The sequence below is a fragment of the Oculina patagonica genome, chromosome 6 (genome assembly GCF_052425735.1).
Source record: "Oculina patagonica isolate OP01 chromosome 6, crgOcupat, whole genome shotgun sequence".
In the NCBI taxonomy this organism is placed as follows: Eukaryota; Metazoa; Cnidaria; class Anthozoa; order Scleractinia; family Oculinidae; genus Oculina; species Oculina patagonica.
Window position 1 is genome coordinate 36673414 of NC_135763.1, and position 16192 is coordinate 36689605.

Consider the following 16192-nt stretch of genomic DNA (forward strand, 5'->3'; position numbering starts at 1 on the left):
TTTTTTTAAAATTAAGAAAAGTTAAAAATTCGAAAAGCAAATCCACCGTGGCGACCATTTTGGATGAAATTTAAGGTGTTTTCACGACACTCGTGTATACATACCAAACAACTACTCAGTATACCCTTTACACAGCTGTTTGGGTATCTCTTGAAGTTTATTTTCAGATATATTTTGTTTGAAAATATCACGTTTAAGAAAAGTTACGATCTTCGACAACCGACCCATTTCTAGAACATAAACGACAGGGCGAATATTAGCTAACTTCAAGATTGTCAAAAGCGGTCTGGTATATTGTTTTGGAGTTAAAAAACAACACCAAATTGAAGCTAAACCTTTCTTCTCTCTGTCTGAAAAATATTACTGGTGGCCCGTAAAAACTGTTCCGCTGAGAGAATTAACCATAATGGCTGTTTTTCGCTCTGACTCTCTCTATTTATAGTAACTATTTGTGAATTTGTCTCGAAATATAATTCTTCCTAGCGGCTTTTGTACCGTAAAGATCCCGATTAATGCCACGAAGGAACTTGAACGTTTAAACAGGTTTTAAAATTCAGTGTGCATCGGTCTTGGTAGTTGCCCTAGTATGAAAGAACAGCTTTCGTTGCGGGATTAGTAATTAGGAAGATGTACGTTTCGGTCTCGACATTCTGTCTGGATGTGAACGGCGTGGTATAAATTAAATTAAGGGCAAATCACGCTTCTCATAGATAGAACAAAATAAAACATAATCCAACCCAATTTACTTAAAACATGTTCATGCTACAAAATCCTTACTCGTGAGAGCGTGATATGATGGATAAATTTATAGAAAAGAGCCACAACTAATCATGAAACAGGAAATATTATCTGTTTGTTTATTTCCGCTTCAAGTCCTTCAATAACTTGAGAATTAGTTAAGGCATTTGATACTGCGAAGCCGTCCTGCTTTCTTTTCACATCGGTCAAAAGAATGATCATTTATGCTATAAAAAAGTTGAATCGATCGATTTTATATGAAGAAAAAGAAAGCGACAAAATCCTTCGATACAACGATTTTCCGTAAACATATTCATCACGCAAAATTTGTCATTCACAAACATCGTCTTCATTTCCTCGACTTTAATTTAAATACTTCATTTTCGGACAGATGATTATAAAGCTTTAACACGTACCTTAATTCTTCCGCAGTGTATAAAATGAAAAGGACCCGCTTCTCGCCGATTATTAATTAGAGAGAAGGGACTTTTACACCTAAAAGTTTTTTGTGTTGCGTGACAAAAACGCCAAAATACATGCATAGTTAATTAGATTCAGGAAAACAGTACGCAATGTTTTTACGCTGTGGTCACATTTCGCAGAATTTTTACTCTTTTTTGTGATCTACTTGTGAATGTTTTTTAACAACAAATACTTTTCGATATTATTTCTCGCCATTATGGCGTGCTGTAGCTTTTCGGAATTGGTGAGTGGGGATTGTGGATCAAGCCTTGATAACCCAACTAACATCAAATGTGTTACTTTACGCGAGTGCACGAAGGAAGTCTACAGTCACCTAGTTTTTTGCAAAGTTAGCGACGACAGCGAGATTGATACTGAATGGAAGTTATTGCTTGCAAGAGCAGGTAATGTGCAAAATTCGATGTATAATGAGACTCATTTTTACAATATTTCACACTAACAATAATTCCGCCGGCAACAACAAGGAAATAATACCAAGTTTGTTGTTGTTTAGGACGGTGTATTTGATGTTGATGAATCTCACCTAGCAATGAACATATGCCCTCGTCATCGGGACTTGTTTGGTGTGCGCTGGAGGTCTTCTAAGACAAACTGCACCATACCAGATGAAATAGCTTCCCACAAATCAAAAGCGAAAGGCCTTTGTGGTTTACGGAGAAAGCAGTCACAATTTGTCTACCACAGAACCCAAAAGCTTATTCCAGTAGGGTCCAGTGAGTACCATGATGTTTTAAAGAAAACCATATATACGTACTAATTCAGTGGTGTTGTTTTAAAGTTAACCATATACACGTGCTAATTCAGTGGTTCAGTTGACCTGTTGACGGTTTAATTAAAATCCGGACAACAGACGATACAGCGCCTGATCATTGTAGTCCAGTCTTAACTCCTGTCACCCTGGCAATGAATATGGCTTCCAGAAACAAAATATTTTCAGTGATTTTTCGTTTGTTTTTTATTCATTATATTTTTTTTCTGTTACTGTAAAAAAGTGGTGGGGGGGGGGAAAGCCCCCTAGCCCCTCCCTTTGAGCGGTCCCTGTTACGTTTGCTGTTCTTTGTTGACAGGCGCTGTTACATCCATCTCCACTCCATTTTCTGCTGGTGACTTCAAAGAAGTGGCGCAGAAGCCAGTTAATACGCAAACCCATTGCTCTACATCTGAGGCGGCCGAAAATGTCCAGGAGTCAGATTCAGAAGGATCTGGAGAAGCTGCTGTGTTTTTCTGCCCGCAAGAGGGGTGTGTTCGCGTTTTTCAGCGACTTTCCTCGCTTGAAAAACATCTTTCACTTGAATCTTGCACCAAAACACTGGAGAGACAGTCTTTATCAGACATCGCTAAGATAACGTATGCTTCTCTGCTGCAAGAAGGCGCGGCACCAATTCCAAGTACGTGTCCCACGTCTACTGAACACCGCGTTGTTTCCTCGTCTATTCTTTCAGAAGGTTGGGCCCTTAGAGCCCCCAAAAAATCCTACAGATTTAATACAAAACATAAAGAATATTTGGAGGCCAAGTTCAATGTTGGTCAAGTTACTGGAAGAAAAGTGAATCCCGATGTTGTCGCCAAAGACATGCGACGCGCAAGAGACGAGGGCGGAGAGAAACTTTTTTCTAGTTCCGAATTCCTAACGTTCCAACAAGTCACTTCGTTCTTTTCCCGTCTTGCTGCAAAAAGGCGACAGCAATTAGCCACTGAAGAAGACGTATGTGCAGCAACAGAAGAGGAAAACTTTTACACGGCAAGAGAATCTGTTCTGTCGTCCTTAGATCTGCAACATCCGATAACATATGACCAATTCAACATTTGTGCATTGGTCCGGGAGAGCAAGCTCAATAAGTTAAAAGTTGCTATGCTTCAAGTAATTTGCGAAGCTCTCAATTTGGAAACACCTGTACCAGCCGTCAAGAGAAAAGCTCCTTACACAGCTTTGCTGGTTGATGCCGTAAGCAAGTGTTCCTGTAGCGACACTGGTTGAGTTGACGTCATCCATGTCATGATTGTAATCATAATAGTCGTCCCTAGAAATTAACTGTTTTGTTGTGTTATATGACACTGTGTCATCTGACAAGATTTAGTAGAATACGTGTTTGCATATTATGAGGCCCGAAGTATTACTTTTTCAAACCTATTTTATACCCCACCTGTTTCTCCACGGATCTGCCTATTTTTATGCCTTTTTTATCGAGAAGGTGGTGGTGAGAGTGGAGGGTGATCGCCTTTTGTATGAATTTTACCAACTGGTGCACCCTCTCATTGGTAGATTAAAATGTAATTTAGATTCCAATCGCTTTGCCCCGCCGCACCTCCCCTGAGGGAAGTTTGTAGGGTGATCAGACGCAAGGGAAATTACCGTGACTGGGGCTGTGTCACGTAATTGCATTCCGTGAGTTTGCGCGCGAACAAACGGTTGGTAACAATATCACACACCAGGTGCTGTTTATAGAAATGTTATATAGTGCAGAATCGTTTCAGTTGTTAAAACGTCGAGTTTGGAAACATTTCTGCCGCCCAGTTGATCATTTCTAGCGGTTGTTTAGTTTGGTTGGTTAGGAACATTGTAGACATTTATGTAAGTATATTGTGTGTACATTTAAGAAGTAATATTTATAATTCATGATCGCAAACAAGCCTCAGTTTCGTTACTATTTATGTTAACACCGAGTTTATCTTTGCAACTATCGTGATGGTTAATTCAGTTATTTTTAAACAGCAAAGGTTCAGGACGAGACAAATGCAAATATTAGCCGTCACGAAACTGGAAGTTTTAAATTCGTTTGAGTCACTTCCAGTAGGGTCAGCAATGTTCAAATAAATACGTTCCCCCTTAAAGAAAATAATGTTAAACATTAATAGATTTAAGCACATAAAAGGTGATTTTAACATCACACAACCGTAGTTTTGCACAATAAGACAACCTGAACTATCATTGAAGGGACGCAAATGTTTTCTTTTCTCTTTTCCTTCTGTAAACACGCCGACGGTTTGATTTATTCCCGGGTAGTTTTTCTGTGATTTAATTAAGATAAAGAAATACTTACGCTCCCATCATTAAGGACTTTATACCATGAACATGTTTTAAGTAAATTGGGTCGGATTATGTTTTATTTTGTTCTATCTAAAAGAAGCGTGATTTGCCTTTAATTTAATTTATACCACGCCGTTCACATCCAGACAGAATGTCGAGACCGAAACGTACATCTTCCTAATTACTAATCCCGCAACGAAAGCTGTTCTTTCATGCTAGGGCAACTACCAAGACCGATGCACACTGAATTTTAAAACCTGTTTAAACGTTCAAGTTCTTTCGTGGCATTAATCGGGATCTTTACGGTACAAAAGCCGCTAGGAAGAATTATATTTCGGGACAAATTCACAAATAGTTACTATAAATAGAGAGTGTCAGAGCGAAAAACAGCCATTATGGTTAATTCTCTCAGCGGAACAGTTTTTACGGGCCACCAGTAATATTTTTCAGACAGAGAGAAGAAAGGTTTAGCTTCAATTTGGTGTTGTTTTTTAACTCCAAAACAATATACCAGACCGCTTTTGACAATCTTGAAGTTAGCTAATATTCGCCCTGTCGTTTATGTTCTAGAAATGGGTCGGTTGTCGAAGATCGTAACTTTTCTTAAACGTGATATTTTCAAACAAAATATATCTGAAAATAAACTTCAAGAGATACCCAAACAGCTGTGTAAAGGGTATACTGAGTAGTTGTTTGGTATGTATACACGAGTGTCGTGAAAACACCTTAAATTTCATCCAAAATGGTCGCCACGGTGGATTTGCTTTTCGAATTTTTAACTTTTCTTAATTTTAAAAAAAGTTAAAGGAAACTGAACCGTTTAATGTCATTTTCGAAAATAGTTTACTAAAAGGTTTATTTGGGGCAAATAAAAATAAAATTGAAATTCCCTTTCTGTCGGACGATTCTCGAAAAATTCAGAATCTGTCTCTTAAATTGTAGAATAAATTCAATTGGGATCTCTTTTTTGTTTAGTTTTTTGAATGATATTTTGGGCGTAATACCGTAAAATAAGAAAATTCATCCTTTCAAAAAGCTTTAAAAAAATTAATTCAGCATTTGTCACTACACAATGTTTAAAAAAGTCTGTTAATGATCTCAGAGATAATTTGACATAATTTAAAGCGGAAGACAAGTTTTCATGTTTTGCATATGAAAAGAGTTTATTTGTTCAACCGGTTGTGTAACTGCCAAAACCTAAGTATAAAAAAAATTCATTAGACTACGTTATGTTATGAAGTAAACCGCTTTCCAAAACCTAAAAATAATTTTAAAAAACTTTACCCGCATTAAAAACAAGTAATTTTGTTATTTCTCATGTTATGCAGAAAACCCAGGCATGCGCAGTGGTACAGTTGTGGCAGGTGTACGCATCCCGCCCGCTGACATTTGATGTTTGCTGTGCGTCCACCTAATTAGAAACCAAAAACTGTCGCATGTATGATTCAGAGAAGTCGACTTAAATAATGGGAGGTTTTCAAATAAGTAACCATCAAGGATACTTGATGCTTTTAATGTTTAATGCTGCCAAGAACAAACAGTATTTGCGGGCGGTATTGTCACGAAAACCGCTTTTGTTTTAAAAATATCGAATGTGTTAAAAGACTGAATGCCTTTCGACCGAATAAAACTTCTTTTCACTGTTTAGAGAGCTAAAGAGCCGAATGTAGTGTTACTTTTCGCTTTTTAAATCGCTGAAACAGAGTTATTCATGAATTGTTAAGAACAAAGACGTTTGACAAGTTGAAAGCTAGCGTCTGCGAGTGTAAATAGTTTTTTGGTTTTTTCAAAGGAAGACGATAGATGTCCTTAGTAATATGTCGCTCTCAGACACTTGTGCCGAGTATTGTGAACTTTATTGTTGAAAGCAATTTTTATGCAAAAAACGTCCCTTTTACAGAATGGACAGGGAAACGATGTTTGAAATATATGCAGGTTAAATAAATGAATTTTAATTTATAGCGAAAGAGTATTTCCTAAGTCAAGTAGCAACAATAATATATCACAAAAATTCTCGTCTTCCGTTGACTATACCATTAAATAAAAAATACCTTCTTCCAGAATTAACATATATAATTATTCACGGTTAGTTCTTGCCAAACGTTTCTGCTGTTAAAAAGCCTTCTAGCTTGTTGACGGCTTTAAAAACCACAAAAAGGTACGTTTTAAACCTTTTAATGGTACCAATAAAATATACGGACATTCTTTAATTTCGTTTCCCTTTTCCGCATTCAATTTGAAAAATCCCAAAGAAAACCCAAACAAAAAAGTATTATAACTGAATGACAAGGGAAGCATCCTGGGTGATTTAGCCAACTGGCGCTATCGGTAAATAAATTATTCTCTACATGATTTCTAATTTGAGGTTTTCTGTCAATAGTTTCCAAAATAAAACGAGGGAGGCAGAATGACTTCAAAATATTCAAACTTGACTTGACTGAATTTATTTTGCCTACAAAAACCGTGCTTGTATGAACTGAATTCATCGCCATCAAAAAACATCACTATATAAATGTATTTTAAAAAACAACGTATTAAAACTAAAATAAATAGACAAATAAATAAAAGAAGAAAAGCAATAACCAAAATGATAAATATTTTCACGTCTATTTAATATTAAATATTGTACTCTGCTTTAAAAGGTGCTTTTTTATTGTGATATATATTCTCCCAAATGGTCATCATACAGTGTTACATCAATACAGCGCCCCCTTAATTTTCTCTCATCGGAACCTGCATTCACAAATTAACTTTTAGGCACCGTTTTGGTCGAAACAATTGAACGAAACACTTTTCTTTAGTTTTTCAGCAAGACCTTGCTAACCAAGGTTGTTTACAAAACTGGTGGCTGTTATTTAGAGGGAAAGCGTTTTAACATTCCTTATATTGCACTTTTCAGTCGATAGATCTAAAAACTCATGCCGATAATTACAAAAAGCAACCAGCCATAAGGACGTTATTCATTTTCCATGATTGTGCCTTGAATAATGACTTGACCGCAATTATCGCCCTCTCGCCTAATAAACTAAGAAGTAATTTGTTATTTTGTATATAATTATGATAATTAACCACGGAAACAACACTGTTGATGCTAAAAACAGAAAAAGAAAATATTCCCCACAAGACTCTAATCTCTAAGAAAATAACTAGACACAAAACAAATAACGTTTAGAAAGAAGTGATGTTATAAGACAGGGAAGGAAAGGATAATTTATGGCGGAGTTAATTCATGAGATTTCGGTGGCAATATGACTAGTCGTAAATTGAAGTTTTAATATAACACATATGGCTTATAACTTTAATTTGCAAAACGGACTTAACATGATAAATTGGATCGTTATTATCATGAATTAAAAATGATATCTACGGCAGATATAAGAGTTTAGGAGACGAGACAGAACTGAGCAGAAGTTCAGTGCTGAATGTAACTTCCTCTTTGAGACCATGTGATAACCAGCTCCATTCACGCGTGCGCAAGTCGTGTGATCATTGAACTTGCGCAGGAAAAGCTCGTTCCCGAATTGGACGAGAGGAAATTTGTTTAAGAAGGCAAATAAACATCCCACAATAACGTGTCTTGGACACGGCTATAAAAGCAGGACATCTGAGGAGTTTTTCCATACTTACAATGCACTGGAGCAACTGTGATCACGAAGGCAGTTCTCCCGGAGCGAGGCCAACTCACCACGCACAAACAGGCCGAGCTTCGCGTGTTTCCCACGCGAGTGGGTGGCGCGGTGTTCAATTTTTGTTAGTCGGGCTGACCTGCGTTCGCGCTTGTGGCCCTGCAAACTAACAGCGCGGCAAAATATAAGGACTGACATAGCGTGCTCGTGAAGGCGGAAAATAAACCCCGTATTTTATCAGTAGGTAGTTCATTATGTAAATTATAGATCGATGTAGGATCGGCTATTCTTATCATGTGCTGAAAGCTACGTATTTCATTCATTTTAGAAATAAGGGTTTCAGCAGCGGATCGGGTTGTGTGGTTCATTCGCCTTGAGAATATTTTAGTTCGACTCAATTTCAAGAGTGTTCAGCTGGCAAACATGACCGTTATTCGTTTTGCTTCGTAATAAACTTAAAGGAAAAGTCTATATGGATGTCTCCTTCATCTCAGAATGTGTTTTTACTTTTATCGCGAAAAAACTTGTTCAGTGCAACGACCTTATATCTTCCGTGTTTATATTAAAATTATCGCAATTCCTAGTGATTAATAGAGTGGTCTGCCTCGACTTAACAGCGTGATACTTCGACTTCCAAGAGTCAAAAACCTAACTTATTCAGTTCCTTGTTGCTTTTAGTTTAAGCAACCTGAAGTTACTGAATCAGCATTTTATATCTTTGACGTTGTCGACAAACTCAAGGTTCATCTGATTGATTAGACCGAACAGAAAATGAAAAATGTATTTTTGTTAATTGGGTTTTCATCAAGCGCACATTATGTACCATTACAGCCAGTACAGTTTTAATTTAAAGCGTAAACTTTTTCATTCATTATATAGATTATGCTGCTTTTCGCGCTTTTTATCTCGGCTTCCTGGCAAAAACGAAACACAACTAGCAGTTATATGTTGTATAGAATTGAAGACATGGAACGAAGTAATTTATGCCTGTGGTTTTTACCTTCGATCATCCATTGCTTGTTTTGTTTACACAAGTCAAATAGAAACAATTTGCGTTTTGAAAACATTGTAAAGCAATAGTTAACATTTCGTAGAAATAAACACAAAAAAATTTCTCTGCTAAGAAAAATTAAAATTAGATACATTATTTTCTAAATAAAGATGACAATTGTATGCAAAGATTCCTTTTTCCTTATTATTTCCTTATTGTCATCAGGTAGTTGTCCCAAAACCTCAATTATCCAATGCCACATATTAAGACGCCACTTCAAGAGGTATAGATTTTATATATGTCCCTGGATATTTTGAAAATTTAAAAATATAACATTTTCCAGATAACTTTTTCGCTTTCATTATTTAATATTTTAGCAACGCAAAAATAGACAGCTGTTTCCTTGCCGGAGAGTTAAAACAAAGGACTAACCAAAAAACCTCTCAAGGTCTGCCTCGTCCCCAGGCGCCGATTGCCCGGACGTTGAGGCGGTACGGCTGGAAAACAGGGAGCCCGGGGGCCCAGAACGCCAAGCGAACCGTGCACGTCAGTCCCACAACGCAAAGCGAACCGTGCACGACCAAGGACGAGGACGCCTGGGGACGAGGCAGTCTCAAGGTTACATTGTGTTTGAGTTGGGTTTTGAAAGTGCCTGTTCTTATTGTTCAGTTTGGCACTTTTCTGTTTTTTAAAAGCAAATTTCCATAAAATTTTGGCAAAAGAAATTTTATCACTAGGAAGAACGGTAGTTCATTGCATACCGTGTTTTTTTCGCAGTGCCCCCTTGAATTTGAATTTTTAATAAAGTAGCACGTTTAGTTATATGTCGCCACGGTAATCAGGAATTAATTATATATCAAAGCTCGTAAATTGGGACATCATACACTCGGGTTAAAATGCGTTTGGTTGCTTCACGTTCTTGTAACGGCTTATGGAACTCATTAAAACCACGTACTGTTAATATGCAACACACATACAAAAAAATTAAAACTAAATACTTTATTTATCCTCGCCAAGGGGGTTGGCATCTTCAGTATAACAGCGATCGAAATTTAACAAATAACCCAATAAGGTAAACCAAAAGTCTACTTGAAATTTCCTCAGTTCAAAAAATTAAATTACTCTAGTACAGCCGCCCCGTATAAAGCATTTTCGTGAGTAGCCTGCGTGGTTGTTGCCGCAGAAAGGCTATCTGAAGTGCTATCTGAAGCGCAGGTCTCCCTGAGCGGCCGGATGTTGGATAATCCTTTGAAAATTCTCATTGTACAAGCGTTTGTGGGTGTTGAAAAGTACCTTTTCACGGGGAAAGCCGGCGTTTTAGTTTTAATCTCCCATTCATTCCTTTCAGAGTTATAACATTCAACACTTATTTCTTGCAAATCACATTCAGCCAGACTCCGAATCTCACAGCTCACAGCATACAGCCTTCCATCAGAAACCAATAGTTTGTTAAGTCCATTAGGTTTCTTCAAGCTTGCTATAAACTGCCATTCATTTGTTCTTTCGTCGTACACCTCACATTGATAGCACGCAGGCGGCAGCCACCCTCCTTGGTGATCTCCTCCAACAACGAAGACTTTTTCGTTCATTGCAGCTCCGTAAGCCCACCCTCTCGCTACTTGAATGTCAGCTACTTCGTCCCACTGGTTTGTGCTAAGGTCGTACCTATCAACATCGCTCAGGTATTCACGACGGTACCAGCTGATACCGCCAATAAAATATATAAAGCGGGTACTGGTTACAATGCAAAAATTTTGTCTCTGATAAAATTTTAAATAACACTGCGGATTAAGTGATAATATATCTTCCCATGAATGTGATTCCGGTTTATAAGTTGAGATATAAAAATAATGCTCATTCCAAACGGGGTTTTCACCTGACAGCAAAGCATATATTTCCTTTACATTTGTACCAATTATTCGCCGCAATATTCTTGGTTTTTCCAGAGGCGGCAATCGCGTCCAGCTGTTACTGTATGGATTATAGCTTTCCATAGGCGATGACAACTGTGATTTAACACAATACAATTTACCTTCAAAAGGAAAAAAGCTGTGAAAACTGTTATGTTCTGATGGTATCTCGCCTAATCGACACCAGCTATTGTTATCAGGGAAATAACACAGAATATCAGCACCCTTACGCATTACTATAGCAGGGGACTCAAGCGACTTCCTTGGTGGTACAGCGATTTTATCAAAGTTGTTAGAGTCAATTAAGTCTGTAGCATCCTTTACAAGATCCAAACAGCCTTCATTGTCTTTCACGAGATCATTTGTCACGGCATCACTGATCAAAAAGTCACGCGATACATAAACGAGTCGAACATGACGAAACAACTCGGCGAAATATTTATTTCGCTTGTTTTTGTCATGATTAATCCACGCTAGGATGATCTTGAACACATCTTCTTCGGCGGAAACATTTATTTCATCACTTGAAATCCACATTTCAACTTCCTTGCTCGACATATTCAAAACATCTTCCCGGTTCGCTGCGTACACGGCGGTGAAATTTACAAGGATAAATTTCTTGATCTCAGAAAGAAGTTCTTCGCATTGATATCTTTGAGAGAAATAGTAACTTGAAATGCAATTTGAAGTATTCAGTTTCTGTGCTAAAACTTCTCCCGCGAGAGTTTTTAGTTCCTGAAGAAACAAATAATCAGCCATGATGATTAGGTCTCGGGCATCGTCTTCAGCCAATATCTGTACATGACCAGTGTAAATAAACTCCAGTGTAGCCGCCATAACAGACTCGCTAAACATCTCCAACCGAACTATCCCTTCTTTAGACTCTTTCATGTCGCTGTTCAGCAGCTTTTCAAAGAAAAGACTTGCCTCTGAAAGAACTTTTCTGTTCGCTTTGAATTCCTTGCCTTCTTTGACCATCAAAACAACGTCGCATGGCTGATCGAGCGTGTCCTTCGGCGTAAAAACTTCTTTAAAGCTTTTGACATGTTCGATACTTGGACTTGGGGTAACTTTCTGGGATCCGGAGTCTACGGCTGCCATCGTTTGTCCAAACGATCAGTGTTCAGGTATGTTTTTTTTTCTGTTAAGACCAGTGACGACTGACGACATTTGACGTGACTGGTCGCACGCCTGCTACCTCAATCACGTGATCTGACCGTGTTTGTCACAAAAATGCTAAAGCTGTTATCACAGTATCCCGTTATTCTCAATAAAAAGAAAACTGAATCCGTCGTTTCTGTGAACGCCGGCCTGAAACTCGCGGCATCAAATGACATTCGAGTTATAGATTAACACAGCAACCTCAAGTTCAAGTGTAGGCTTTAAAGCTGATTTCCAGTCCATACTGCGCAGACTCGGGGTTTGTTTTAGTTTTTGTTTTGAATTCGTTAAAACGTTACACTTCGGTGATAGCATACATGAAGTTTTTTAGTCCGCCATTACAGTTCGTTTCGTTCAAGAATTTCCGATGAGCTGAAACGTTGGTTTGAAATAGCGTCAAGGTTCCTCTACTCGTTATTATTTGTTCTGCAAGGATATCTGGCGTTAATTATGAAGAAAAAGGTAAGTTTGTCGCGGAATTTCTAGTTTTGCTTGTAAACATTCCTTCGTGTGGGCTCACATAAACATTGCAGCCGAGATTGCGCAGTACGGACTGGAATTCATCTTTAATGTCAAGGCGGAAATGTTAACCAAGCCCAATAAACCACGGCGACCGAAAGTAAAGTTGCGTTTACACGGGGAATTTTTATGTGACAATCAGTTATTTGAGGTCGTGTTGACCACAGGGAGCCCAGGCTCACGCTTTGACAACTCGGTCAATAAAATGGCGGCGTCGAAATTATAAGGATTTGTATGAAACTTTATAGCTAAAATTCATATCGAAAGAAAATATAATAAACAGCCAGGTAAGTTCACATTTTACATCATATGTTGTCTATGTGATGGTTTTTGACTGTTATATAGCATTTAAAGCCTATTTAACCGATATTTTTAATTTTAGTTTACTCTTACCTAAATATATGCAAGGGTGAACACTTCCGACGCTTGATAAACAACACTGTTTGACAAAAACAAGCCAAATATTGCTTTTAATTTCATCCGCTCACTCCAAACCTTCGCATGGGTATAGTTTGAAGACCATACTTTCGATACAGTAAATTTTTGATCCGGCTGCCTCTCTCCGTGATTAAAGAATACGGAAAAAATGTCCAAGATTTGTACACTTTTGGCTTTCTCCAACACCTTGCCTCCGATAGAGTCGACGCATTTTTAATTAGCCTTGCCTTTCACGTGCAGCCTCACGCTATGATTGGGCGATAGTTGTCAGGGCGACGACACTTCTTTCCCGTAGGGGAGGGAGGCAAACGATACCTTCGAGGGTGCTCTGTCTTACACGTGTACACTGGTCCGAGTTCCCACAGGATGATTTTGCCCCATGTATAATTCTTGACTCACTGATGTACCGAGAGGGAGGATTTTTGGAAAACCCTTGCAAATTAAATTCATTGCCGCTTTACAAAACAAAGCTTGCCACTACAGCAACACTACAGCAAAGTCCAGCAACATCATCAACAATGTAACGAAGCAAAGAACAATAGCTCTAAACGTTCGTTCAAAGTGGCTTTGCTAAAGAAAAGTCTTAAGATTACCTTTTAATAACTACACGCGCAATAGACACCGCAAATTCGAGCTTAATTAAACATATCGTAAATGTCTTGATGAAATATTTTAAAAAGGGAACAGAGACTGAAGTATTGTATTTAAAGCAAGTGTACATGTTTTTTATTTCAATGCAAATGTGATTCGATAATTTCAAAGTTTTTGCATATATTGTGTAAAATGAATTTAAAATGTAGCCGACACGTGCGTTTTGAATCTTGCTACATTTCCTGTCTGTTCCCAGCTGAACAACATCTTGAACGGTACTAGCATTAGCCGTTATTTCTGTAGTCTTTTCGCAAGACCTTTTGCGTTTTGTCGCGTGCCCGTGCTTTGAATTTGTATACCGTTAAGGTCGCGGGGGACACCTTAGGCTCATCATTATGTATTTATTTAAAGCGTATGCACGAAGTACAACGACTGACATCGACAACTTTACGAGATATTTATGACTGGACAAAAATATGGGCGCGTGCGCGTGATTTGTAAAAAATCCCTGTTTCTTTGATATTTTAACCAATTTAAAACAACACTTAGCAATATACGTTCATATAGTTTGTAGAAAGTCTTTGAGCTTATTTTCATCTAAATTTGAATATTTCTGCAACTCAGAGTAATCACAAAAATATTCGGCATAAACAATCGTGTCCTGTTTAAAAACGCATTGTTCTCACCATAAAAGCGTGGAATATAATTACCATAATTACATCTCTCCTTGGCAAAATGATCGTATTTAGGTCGGGACACCTTCGGAAATCTCAAAGTTTGGACTTTTCCGACAATTTTGTGGCAGAGAATACAGCACGGATACAGAACTTCATGACTTGCCTCTGCAGATAGGTAAACTATGAATACTGAAGTGTGTCATAACAAAAGCAGAATTTTAAAAGAGCGCTTTTAGAAAGAGGTAGAAGACATTAAATTTAAATTTGCGCACTTAAACCGCCGTAACTTGCTGGCAAACCTTAAATTAAAAAATCCGCTTCTGTTATGACACCCTAGAGATATTGACTGATTAGTTTTTGACAAGATCACAGTGTGCTGTCTCCTACTCGTTCCGCAAACTCTGCCACAAAATCATGTTTTTCTCAATTTGGCACTCACGAGGCTATAACATCGCCGTTAAATGCAATCTACCAAATAAAAGACGACACTCACAATCTTTCATCATTTTTTTGTGTCTCTGTAAAATTTGAGCATGATCGCACCCATAACAGCTGAGAAATAAACGTTTTAAAAGATGCAGGTCGAGCAAAATTTCCCTTCATGAATTTATTCATGCTGTAGGTATCCCCCGCGACCTTAAAATGGTTAATATTCAATATGCAGGGTTCGGCAAAATTCCCTTACGGTGTATCTGTGAGTCTAGATTTATGCGTGAGGTCAAATCATCCTGTGGGAACTAGGGCTAGTGTACACGTGTAAGACAGAGCACCCTCGAAGGTATCGTTTGCCTCCCTCCCCTACGGGAAAGAAGTGTCGTCGCCCTGACAACTATCGCCCAATCATAGCGTGAGGCTGCACGTGAAAGGCAAGGCTAATTAAAAATGCGTCGACTCTATCGGAGGCAAGGTGTTGGAGAAAGCCAAAAGTGTACAAATCTTGGACATTTTTTCCGTATTCTTTAATCACGGAGAGAGGCAGCCGGATCAAAAATTTACTGTATCGAAAGTATGGTCTTCAAACTATACCCATGCGAAGGTTTGGAGTGAGCGGATGAAATTAAAAGCAATATTTGGCTTGTTTTTGTCAAACAGTGTTGTTTATCAAGCGTCGGAAGTGTTCACCCTTGCGTATATTTAGGTAAGAGTAAACTAAAATTAAAAATATCGGTTAAATAGGCTTTAAATGCTATATAACAGTCAAAAACCATCACATAGACAACATATGATGTAAAATGTGAACTTACCTGGCTGTTTATTATATTTTCTTTCGATATGAATTTTAGCTATAAAGTTTCATACAAATCCTTATAATTTCGACGCCGCCATTTTACTGACCGAGTTGTCAAAGCGTGAGCCTGGGCTCCCTGTGTATACACGAGCAAATAAAAATTGTCACATAAAAATTGCTCGTGTAAACGAGCCTTATCTGCAGTGACATATTGTGACAGCTAGAAATTAAGCAACTGAAAATTAGAAGCCACTTTGATACCAGAATTTATTAGGGTAAATGCTTTAGCAAGCAACAACCTTTTTAATTTGTAGTTATATAAAAGAGTTGGGTGGTAGTTAAAGAATACGAAATAGAACGAAAATTGTGTGTTTTAAAATTTTTTGAAATAATCGACCAAATTGTCGATTCATTTAACAAAATAAGTATTTAAGGGGCCATTAAGTGACAATCTAAGAAACCCCTCTGTAAGTATGTGAAAAGAGGGGGGGGAGCATTTTTTATTGGTTCATACCTTTTATGTCAATTAAATTATGTTATATTTTATGATGTCTTTTATGTCCATAGGGTGTGGACCTCAGGGCGGAGACTGCCAATATGAAAACGTGTTTGAGTACCCCTTCCACCCACAGAGGGGCAAGCATCGTGATCGAGCAAACGATGTTAGAAAACATTTTTTTGTCAATATGGATAGCCACAAACTCGCAAATAATGCACGATTTATTGACCACAGGGAAAATGTCAGGCTCACCCAGAATCGCTGACTATTTATCATACACAGTCAAGATTGCAGAACTTTTGG

At 38.0% G+C, this 16192-nt stretch overlaps 1 protein-coding gene and 1 non-coding gene across 2 annotated transcripts; one reads left to right on the top strand and one right to left on the bottom strand.

Moving 5' to 3' along the window:
- The first annotated feature begins 7868 nt into the window (after positions 1-7868).
- Positions 7869-8037, top strand: LOC144659053 (U1 spliceosomal RNA). Its single transcript, XR_013571860.1, has one exon. It is a non-coding gene; the product is annotated as a U1 spliceosomal RNA (small nuclear RNA).
- A 1840-nt stretch (positions 8038-9877) lies between these two features.
- Positions 9878-12056, bottom strand: LOC144657582 (kelch-like protein 40). The gene has a single exon (XM_078517930.1). It carries the CDS (start codon positions 11875-11877, stop codon positions 9985-9987), a length of 1893 nt encoding a protein of 630 aa, XP_078374056.1. The 5' UTR covers positions 11878-12056; the 3' UTR covers positions 9878-9984.
- Between the last annotated feature and the right edge of the window lie 4136 nt (positions 12057-16192).